This window comes from Triticum urartu, chromosome 4A (assembly GCF_056163025.1).
Source record: "Triticum urartu cultivar PI428250 chromosome 4A, HENAU_Tu73, whole genome shotgun sequence".
NCBI classification, from domain to species: Eukaryota; Viridiplantae; Streptophyta; class Magnoliopsida; order Poales; family Poaceae; genus Triticum; species Triticum urartu.
In genome coordinates this window covers 606,893,106-606,904,159 of record NC_141876.1, presented here as the reverse complement: position 1 = coordinate 606,904,159, position 11,054 = coordinate 606,893,106, and the positions used below count along the sequence as shown (strand labels likewise).

At 44.1% G+C, this 11,054-nt stretch overlaps 1 protein-coding gene across 1 annotated transcript; it reads left to right on the top strand.

The window, feature by feature from the left end:
* The first annotated feature begins 7,125 nt into the window (after positions 1-7,125).
* Positions 7,126-11,054, top strand: LOC125553194 (26S proteasome non-ATPase regulatory subunit 12 homolog A). The gene is made up of 10 exons (XM_048716990.1): positions 7,126-7,326; positions 8,460-8,567; positions 8,651-8,755; positions 8,892-8,948; positions 9,036-9,232; positions 9,796-9,895; positions 9,979-10,091; positions 10,178-10,331; positions 10,418-10,495; positions 10,616-11,054. The coding sequence occupies exons 1-10, from the start codon at positions 7,126-7,128 to the stop codon at positions 10,832-10,834; spliced, it is 1,332 nt and encodes a 443-aa protein (XP_048572947.1). The 3' UTR covers positions 10,835-11,054.

Below are 11,054 nucleotides of genomic sequence, written 5' to 3'. Positions count from 1 at the left end.
AAATATCAAACTAATACCAAATTCACATGACTACTAATAGCAAAACTTCTCCCTTGTCCTCAGGAACAAACGTAAATACTCACAAAACATATTCATGTTCATAATCAGAGGAGTAATAATATGCATATAGGATCTGAACATATGATCTTCCACCAAATAAACCAACTAGCATCAACTACAAGGAGTAATCAACACTACTAGCAACCTACTAGCACCCATCCCGGACTTTGAGACAAGAATTGGATACAAGAGATGAACTAGGGTTTGGAGATGAGATGGTGCTGGTGAAGATGTTGATGGAGATTGCCCTCTCCCAATGAGAGGAGCGTTGGTGATGACGATGGTGATGATTTCCCCCTCCCGGAGGGAAGTATCCCCGGCAGAACAGCTCTGCCGGAGCCCTAGATTGGTTCCGCCAAGGTTCCGCCTCATGGCGGCGGAGTTTCGTCCCGAAAGGTTGCTTCTGATTTTTTTTCTCATCGAAAGACTTCATATAGCAGAAGATGGATGTCGGAGACCCACGAGGTAGGGGGCGCGCCCTAGGGAGGGGGGCGTGCCCCCCACCCTCGTGAGCAGGGTGTGGGGCCCCTGGCCTTCATCTTTGGCGACGATTTTTCTTTATTTCTTTTAAGATATTCCATGGAGTTTCAGGACTTTTGAAGTTGCGCAGAATAGGTCTCTAATATTTGCTCCTTTTCCAGCCCAGAATTCCAGCTGCCGGCATTCTCCCTCCTTATGTAAACCTTGTAGAATAAGAGAGAATAGTCATAAGTATTGTGACATAACATGAAATAACAGCCCATAATGCAATAAATATCCCCATAATGCAATAAATATCGATATAAAAGCATGATGCAAAATGGACGTATCAACTGTGCTCTCGTTCTCTCCTCGGCAGCCTACTGTTCCTATCCTTCCACTCGGGGTGAGTGGCTCTGCTTGTCGACGGCGTTCGGGGGCAGAGACGGATGGGGGTCCAATTTTGGTTAGCCTAATGGAGGTGATGGAGTACGGTCTTCCTCTATCAGCGGGCTGCTCCCTTGTCCTTGGTTCTCGTTGACTAGATGAACTAGGACATGCGTCAAGATATTGAAGAAGGATGGTGGGAACACCAGCTCGAAACTGACAAGACATTGCGCCACATCACTCCTTAGCCTTGGTATGATTTCTGGATCGATCACCTTCTGAGAGATTGCATTGAGGAATGCACATAGCTTCACAATGGTTAATCGGACGTTTTCCGGTAGAAGCCCCCTCAATGCAACCGGAAGCAGTTGCGTCATAATCACGGGGTAGTCATGAGACTTTAGGTTCTGGAACTTTTTCTCTGGCATATTTATTATTCCCTTTATATTTGACGAGAAGCTAGTCGGGACCTTCATACTGAGCAGGCATTCAAAGAAGATTTCCTTCTCTTCTTTGGTAAGAGCGTAGCTGGCAGGACCTTCATACTGCTTTGGAGGCATGCCATCTTTTTCGTGCAAACGTTGCAGGTCCTCCCGTGCCTCAAGTGTATCTTTTGTCTTCCCATACACGCCCAAGAAGCCTAGCAAGTTCACACAAAGGTTCTTCGTCACGTGCATCACGTCGATTGAAGAGCGGACCTTTAGGTCTTTCCAGTAGGGTAGGTCCCAAATTATATATTTCTTCTTCCACATGGGTGCGTGTCCCTCAGTGTCATTCAGAACAGCTAGTCCGTCGGGACCCTTTCCAAAGATTACGTGTAAATCATTGACCATAGCAAGTACGTGATCACCGGTACGCATGGCGGGCTTCTTCCGGTGATCTGCCTCGCCTTTGAAATGCTTGCCTTTCTTTCGACATTGATGGTTGGTCGGAAGAAATCGACAATGGCCCAGGTACACATTCTTCCTGCATTTGTCTAGGTATATACTTTCGGTGTCAGCTAAACAGTGCGTGCATGCGTGGTATCCCTTGTTTGTCTGTCCTGAAAGGTTACTGAGAGCGGGCCAATCGTTGATGGTTACAAACAGCATTGCGTGCAGGTTAAATTCCTCCTGTTTGTGCTCATCCCACACACGTACACCGTTTTCATTCCATAGCTGTAAAAGTTCTTCAACTAATGGTCTTAGGTACACATCAATGTCATTGACGGGTTGGTTAGGGCCTTGGATGAGAGCTGACATCATAATGAACTTCCGCTTCATGCACATCCAAGGAGGAAGGTTATACATACATAGAGTCACGGGCCAGGTGCTGTGATTGCTGCTCTGCTCCCCGAAAGTATTAATGCCATCTGCGCTTAAACCAAACCATACGTTCCTTGGGTCACCTGCAAACTCAGCCCAGTACTTTCTCTTGATTTTTCTCCACTGCGACCCGTAAGCGGGTGCTCTCAACTTCCCGTCTTTCTTACGACCCTCTCTGTGCCATCGCATCAACTTGGCATGCTCTTCATTTCTGAACAGACATTTCAACCGTGGTATTATAAGAGCATACCATATCACCTTCGCAGGAACCCTCTTCCTGGGGGGCTCGCCGTCAACATCACCAGGGTCATCTCGTCTGATCTTATACCGCAATGCACCGCATACCGGGCATGCATTCAAATCCTCATACGCACCGCGGTAGAGGATGCAGTCATTAGGGCATGCATGTATCTTCTGCACCTCCAATCCTAGAGGGCATACGACCTTCTTTGCTACGTACGTACTGTCGGGCAATTCGTTATCCTTTGAAAGCTTCTTCTTCAATATTTTCAGTAACTTCTCAAATCCTTTGTCAGGCACAGCATTCTCTACCTTCCACTGCAACAATTCCAGTACGGTAGTGAGCTTTGTGTTGCCATCTTCGCAATTGGGGTACAACCCTTTTTTGTGATCCTCTAACATGTGATCGAACTTCAGCTTCTCCTTTTGACTTTCGCATTGTGTCCTTGCATCGACAATGACCCGGCGGAGATCACCATCATCGGGCACATCGTCTGGTTCCTCTTGATCTTTAGCAGCTTCCCCCGTTGCAGCATCACCGTATTCAGGGGGCACATAGTTGTCATCGTCCTCTTCTTCTTCGATGTCTTCCATCATAACCCCTATTTCTCCGTGCCTCGTCCAAACATTATAGTGTGGCATGAAACCCTTATAAAGCAGGTGGATGTGAAGGATTTCTCGGTCAGAGTAAGACTTTGTATTCCCACATTTAGGGCATGGACAACACATAAAACCATTCTTCTTGTTTGCCTCAGCCACTTCGAGAAAATTATGCACGCCCTTAATGTACTCGGGGGTGTGTCTGTCACCGTACATCCATTGCCGGTTCATCTGCGTGCATTATATATAATTATGTGTGTCAAAAGTAAGAAAATTAGACAAGTATCTATCTAAAGTAAGAATTTTTTTTCTTTCAGAAAGAATATAAGAACAAGAGGCTCACCACGGTGGTGCCGGCGACGAGATCGGCGCGGGCGATCGACGGCGGTGAAGACGGGGACGGGGCGTGACGGACCGCTAAACCTAGACAAATCTCGGGGAAAATGGAGCTCGAAGGTCGAGCTTCGAGAGGAGAAAGCTTAACTAGTGTGGCTCGGGCATTTCATCGAACACCTCATGTGCATAGGAGGTGAGCTAGAGCACCCAAATGCCCTCCCATCGCCGGCCAGAAAAAACAGAGCACTGTGGAGTGCTCTACTGCGGTGATGGGGTATATATAGGCAACTTATTTGTCCCGGTTCGTGGTTGGAACCAGGACTAAAGCTCCCCCTTCTGTCCCTGTTCGAGTTACGAACCGGGACCAATGGCTGTGGGCCAGGAGCGAGGCCCATTGGTCCCGGTTCGTGCCTAGAACCGGGACAAATGGGTCTAGACGAACCGGGACCAATGCCTACGAGGCCCCGGCCGGCCCCCTAGGCTCACGAACCGGGACAAATGCCCCCCATGGGTCCCGGTTCTGCCCATGGGTCCCGGTTCGTGCAGAACCGGGACTAATGGGCTGGCTAGGCCCGAACCAAAGCCCTATTTTCTACTAGTGCCACGAGAAAATATTCCAAAGATCACTCTCGATGTCTTGTGTTAATTCTCTTCTCTGGTAACCTAAAGCGACCTAAGCCGACGACCAGTGGCACTAGTAGGAAAACTAATCATCTCGCTCGACAACTTAGGGCAATCTTGCCCGACTAATGCTCTTGATCTTGTTGATTATGGTCCTCTTTGATCTACTTCAGCGATGACAATGGCAGTGGTTTTGAGTTGGTTTTGACCAATGTTTGTGGTGATTTCCTCGCTTTGCTCTATACTTAAGAGATGTATGATAGTGATGGTGGTTTTGACCAATGTCTTTCATGTTTTATCCTTTAGTGCTCTTGCCTCTTCTTCGACGCAATCCTTCGACAAAGCAATGATTCAACATTATGCCTTTGCAATGGATGTGTCCTCTGCCATGGTGACTGTGGTTCCTATTTAACACTTTGGAAATAATCAGACATTCATGTAAAATGCAGCGGCTTCAGCAAAAACAACATCTGCCACATGCTCTAGACGCGTTGTAAAAGCTCTAATAAAACCTCCGCGATGCTCTCTGGCATTTGCTCCGCAAGACCCCGAGTAATCTTCTATCTTCATCGGAGAAATATGCATCAACATTCAGTACCTACTGACCAACTAAAGCTCTAGCCCATATATTTAGTCTCTAAGCAGTCGTAGCTTTGCCCGCTGCACGGACAAAGTTGAGAGGCAACATGTGAATTATTGGCGCAATATGTTTTGAAGATCGCACAATTTTGCCTTGGACCAACTGCTGCATGCGCTCCCACCATATATATCAACATGTAGTTGCCATCAACTCTAACAGTTAGTCGGATCCATATAGAGGTGTTCGAACGATTAATCACATAGCAGAAATTGGGGGCGCGCTAACTGCCACACGTGTGGCAGGAAGGGAGACGCACCACACGTCTCTAATGTAAACAGATTGCCACGTCATCGCATGCATGCATGTAGGAATTTTTTTGGATTTTCAGTTTTTAAAATGTTTTATCTCTTAAACGAAAAATCCAATTGAAAATCCGTTTTCACCATTAAATTCCCCGCGATGAGATCTTCGAAACTAGATCCCATATTGATATGTTTTGATGAAATTTTTTTTGGATTAAAAGTTGCCATGTCTATTGCATATGAATTGCCATGATATTTACACTGAAGTTGCCATGATATGTTTCAGCTATTTTCTTCTACATTTAAATGTAAATTTTGACATTTATAAAATGGGGAATTAAGAAACTAGACTTGCCATGAACCATAAACTAAAATTGCCATGATACATGCACGTAAAATTGCCATGGTTCATACAAAAAATAATTTTCATGGTCAAAGTACTGGAGTTGCCATCATCAAAATACTAAAATTGCCATGATCTACAAACTAAAATTGCCACATGGCAACTTTAGTTTAAGCCCTATGGCAACTGCAGTGTAAACATCGTGGCAACTTCTGGCAAATTTTTTTTTTTTCGTCGAAACATATCAACATGGGGTCTAGTTTTGCAGATCTCGTCGAGACGGATTTAATGGTGAAAACGGATTTTTAGTTCGCTTTTTTATTTAGGAGATACAAAATTTTTAAGTCAAAAACTAAAAAAAATTCTACTGATGTCATCTATTCATACGTGGCAAAATAAGTGGTGATGGAGGCCACACGTATGGACGTTAACATTTCCGAAACTCAATCACCCCCGCTCCTGATCCGCCCACAAGCGCAGCGCCAGAAACAAGTTGCTTAAGTTTGAGCGACTTCGAGATTGCCTTCGCTCATAAACATTTAAACAAAGCATGACTAATGCCCTTCGTTCCCACCGCTGAGACCCGTCATTGTGAATTGTTTTCGATGTGTAGTTGTTCAAGAACAATAAAACAAGGAATGGCATTGTGCAGACATCTCCACAGTTTTTTAATATGTAGGGAACTAAGTCAATAGCCACGAGGCCTCGATCCTATTTAGCACGTAGGTCGGCCGATGATGACCAAATGCGTACCCCCCCCCTCCCCCCCCTCGCCGCTGCCGCCCAAGTAGCTCCTTTCTGGTTTTGGGAAAGTAACCTTCCCAGACCTGTTTTTTGCGTTTTTCTCTTCGGGTTTCTGTTTTTTTTTCATTTTTATTTGGATGAGTATTTTATCAAAATGCATGATTTAATAAAATCCATGATTTTTTCTAAACCCATGATATTTTCTGTATCCATAATTATTTTTCAAATTTAAGAACATTTTTGAATACGCGGTCATTTATTCAAATCATGAAAATTTTTTATTTCCTGATTGGTTTTTAAAATTCACAATTTTTTTAAAATCACGAATATTTTATAATTTTCCAAACATTTGTTTTGAAACCATCAATATATTTTGAATTCACAGACATTTTATGTTTTTTGAAAATTGTTTTCTTAATCCTGACTTATTTTAAAGACAAAAGAAAAAAAAACAAAAGGGTGCGCGGTGGGAGGGTGAGGGGTGCGCGTTGGGTGTTGGCTGGTTCGCTAGCGCGTACCGTGCTAAACAGGAGGTTCCGGCCGAGCCTGCGTAGCGGCACGTAGACGAAGGGCCAGTTTTTTTGGGCGGCTTTAAAAGATAAGCTGCCTCTTCCCAACTTAAAAAATAAGTCGTCTTCAAAATTTGTTGAAACTTTTAAATTAGTTATTCCATAATTAGGTTAAAAGCCCCAATAAATAAGAGAAGTGGTTTACAGAAAAACTGGGGAAGAGGCGGCTTATTTTTTAAGCTGCGAAGAGAACTGGCCCGAAGACGAGAGACCGACCAGACACCGGATCTGGGCCGTCCAGACCTCGCCATCCAAGACGCCCGGCCCGAGCCCGACCCGGCTCAGCAGCACCACTATACTCTCTCCCCACGCTCCATCCCCCACCCAGCGCGAGACCTCTCCCGCAAGCAAACCCAAATCGGCCGCCGTCCCCTCTCCTCCTCCGCCCACCCCCGCCGCCGGTGCCGCCTCCTCGCGAGATCCCGACCATGGTGAGCTCCCCCTCTCCCTCCCGCCCGCCTCCGCCCCTCCCCGTCCCCCCACCCGGCCGCCGAGCTTCCCGGGGTTCCATCCCCACCGGCCTAGGGTTTCCGATCTGATCTGCTTGTTGCTGTCCTTGTGACGACGGTGATTTGTGGTGATGCAGGAGGGCAGCAGCGGCCTCGACGCGGCGATCGAGTCGCTCCTGAACACGGAGAAGCAGTGCCGCCTCGCCGGGGATGTGGCCGGCACCCGGAAGGCCGCCGTCGACATCGTCGAGCTCTGCTTCAAGGACGCCGCCTGGAAGACGCTCAACGACCAGATCGTCGTCCTCTCCAAGCGGAGGGGCCAGCTCAAACAGGTACAGCTCGCTCGCCACACCCCGCCCCTCCTCCCCCCTTCTCTGCTTCGTCTCGATTGTGTCGAACTTGAGCCTGTAGCTACGATTTGGATACTTAACCCTAGATTTATGTGGTGGAATTATGCTCAGAGAAGCTTCCCAGAGAATTGGCTGGATTAGGGTCTTCGATTAGTTCTTTATGTGATAGGAATTGGCTGTTCGGAGAAGCTAGATAGTTTTTTTTTTGAACCTTTAGCTAGATAGTTTGTTTATTGTGAGAAACTGGGATTTATGTAGTAGAAATTTGTTAGTGGTGATATGCGTGAAGGAAGTAGGTCTCAATATGTTTTGTTCAGCTTGATGCCTTTATGTAATGCGATGTTTGCTGCATCAGTAAAGGCTCTTGAGTAAGACATGCCATATTGCCTAGTAACACCACTCCCTTGCAGTGTTGATGTAAAACTATATGTCTTAATGGGACTCATGAGTTACTAACTGATTTCTTCTGTTTCTAGTGGGCTGTTTCAGCGCCAACTATTCTGTTTTCTTTGTTTATTTATAGCACATGTATGAAGTAGTTCAACAGTCAAGGCAGCAAGATTAGTCATGCACCCTAATTATTATTTTTCTTTTACTCCGTGTTTATAGTTACTGTATTTATACTGTAGGTGTAGACTTTGTTGAACAACATTGATGTTAATGTTTACTTGCAGGATCTGTTTGTTCTTATAGCTGTTTTTATGCCCATGTGTGCAATTTTTTTTTGTGAAGTCACTTGCATACACTCTAACCACGACAGCAGGTTTAGTAATTATCATTTCACTGCCTTGTTCTGATACTTGCACAAAATTACTTCGGACGAATACTTTATCACAAAGCACTAAATCAGAATGTTAAGTGATTGCATGGTTTGATTCACTAAATAACTGTTTTCCTACAGTGTTCTCTCTCTCTCTCTCTCCAAAACAGTAAGACCTTTTGTTAGACCATGTATCTTCTGCTTAATGTTCATCTTTCATCTTATTTATTGACGGATTGGACAATATGCCATTAGCAGTTAAGCACTCTTGGCTATGTCTGCAATTGATGTTGCCATTTGCTTTTGGGTTTGAGTTACGCACATATCTCACCTTCTTGTTCTTTATTATATGCAGGCTATTACTGCTGTTGTTCAGAAAGCGATGGAGTACATTGACGTGACACCAGACGTGGAGACACGTATTGAGCTTATCAAAACATTGAGCAGTGTCGCTGCTGGAAAAGTGAGAAGAATGGCTACTTTTTATTGTTTACTTCTGTAATACTTCTTGGCTCTCAGAAACTCATTCTTGAGCATGCACTGTAGATATATGTGGAGATAGAGAGAGCTAGATTGATCAAAAGACTTGCAAAAATTAAAGAGGAGCAGGGAAAGATTGATGAAGCTGCTGAAATCATGCAGGAAGTTGCTGTAAGTTAGCCCGCTAATTAGAATTCTTGATAAGCTGTTCATCCACTATAATCATGATGTGCTTGTTTTGCTGGTGCTCTTATCTGGCAACCTTTAACTTTTTTTCTCAACTAACAACTAAGAATTTGACCCTCAGGTTGAAACATTTGGCTCGATGGCAAAGACAGAGAAACTTGCATTCATTCTGGAGCAGGTAAGTTGGCAATTGGCAATAATAGAACTTTGAAGGGTCACAGAGAAGATTGCATTCTTAAAAAACCTTTCTATATCATGGCTGCAGGTTCGGCTATGCCTGGATCGTCAAGATTATGTGCGCGCACAAATTTTATCCAGGAAGATTAGCCCTAGGGTCTTTGATGCGGATACATCAAAGGACAAAAAGAAGCCAAAGGAAGGCGATAATATGGTTCAGGAAGCCCCTGCAGATGTACCTTCACTCTTAGAACTGAAGCGCATCTACTATGAACTGATGATTCGGTATGCAGTTCTTCTTAGTGTGACTTAACCATGATAAGTTCAAATATCTTTTCTTGTAATATGTATCAAGTTATTGCAACTTTTTTATTAGATAAAGTAAATATCATAATTTTTAGTTTACTTGACAGATAATAACAGTAATTACGGAACATAATGTTAATATATGCCTGGACAATCAAGACAACATATTTAATATTTTTTCATATACTTCAATTCTTCAACTGACATTTTGTCTGTCATTACTGCAACCTGTGATCTGTTTATCATTAGAAAGCTTGTTCAAAATTCTGCCTTTTCCTGTTAGGTATTCTACATGTATGTGTTCTATTTGCATGGTCATGTCATGGATACTGCTTGAATGCCTACCTGTAGATTGCAACGATTTCCAATTTAGGGGCTACAGTTGTAAAGTCAACCTATTATTGTGATTCCCTATTTGAACTGCTTGATAGGGGAAAATAAATTCCCAATTTGAACTGTTTGATAGTTGAATTTGTCATTCTGTTGAGTATTTTACATATTTAGTTGTCAATCGTGATTTCTCACTGTCTTTCTCTTTTCAGCTATTACTCACATAACAATGATTACCTGGAAATCTGCCGTTGCTACAAGTCGATCTATGAAATTCCATCAATAAAAGAGGATCCAGCAAAGTGGACACCGGTAATCTCTCACTCACCTCTTTGTGATTGCACGTTTGCCTTGTGCATACCTAAATTTATCTGACTGCCTGATTCCATTTGTAGATTCTTAGGAAGATCTGTTGGTTCTTGGTGCTGGCACCTCATGATCCAATGCAGTCAAGCCTTCTCAATGCTACACTAGAGGATAAAAACCTTTCTGAGATCCCAAATTTCAGGTACCATTGCATGCCTTTTAGGTTTAGGAATTCTGATTTACACCATACAGGCCTTGCCTAATGCTCACTTGTTTGTGTGGAAACAGATTACTACTGAAGCAAGTTGTTACTATGGAGGTGATCCAGTGGACAAAGTTGTGGGAATTCTTCAAGGATGAATACGAGAACGAGAAGAATCTCCTTGGAGGAGCTTTAGGCACAAAAGCTGCGGAGGATTTGAAGCTGAGGATCATTGAACATGTATTGCTTTCTTGGCATTCACTATATGTTTTATTCAGTTATTTCTTTGTGCTTGTCAATTGAGCTTCGGTTCATGGTCTGTCCAGAATATCTTGGTTGTTTCAAAGTACTATTCGAGGATTACCCTGAAGAGGCTGGCGGATCTTCTTTGCTTGAGCCTGCAGGTCTGTATTTCCTACTTTAAGCTAGCACTGCACTACCTTGTTTTCATCAATCCTCTGTTGATATAGGTATATATGGTGTATGCAGTATCAAATAACTTGTTCCAAATTGTCCTTTTACAGGAGGCGGAGAAGCATATCTCGGACATGGTGAACTCAAAGGCTCTGATTGCCAAGATCGACAGACCGATGGGGATCGTGTCCTTCCGGACGGCCCAGGACAGCAACGGGGTGCTCAACTCGTGGGCGTCGAACCTGGAGAAGCTCCTGGACCTGGTGGAGAAGAGCTGCCACCAAATACACAAGGAGACGATGATCCACAAGGCGGTGTTGAAAGCCTGAAGTGAACCATTTTGAACTGAATGGCCTTGTTTAGGTTGTGTGCGTAGTAGACTTTCTGTGGATCTGAATTCACTTTCACTGTATGGGTAAAACTATTCTCTCTGCTCAAGTGGGCGTCGCCTGTTTGCTTTGGGAACTTGTGTGCGAACCGGTCTGGAAATACTGTAACCACAGGGAATGACGAATACTATTTGCTGTATTTTTCTGAATATTTTTTCTA

What these genes read in the sequence shown, in the direction of transcription:
- LOC125553194 (XM_048716990.1), top strand. Translation starts at nt 7,126, where the DNA reads ATGCAGGAGGGCAGCAGCGGCCTCGACGCGGCGATCGAGTCGCTCCTG. An exon ending in GGAGGGGCCAGCTCAAACAG is followed by an intron (nt 7,327 to 8,459) that starts GTACAGCTCGCT and finishes TATTATATGCAG; the next exon opens with GCTATTACTGCTGTTGTTCA. An exon ending in TTCTTTGCTTGAGCCTGCAG is followed by an intron (nt 10,496 to 10,615) that starts GTCTGTATTTCC and finishes GTCCTTTTACAG; the next exon opens with GAGGCGGAGAAGCATATCTC.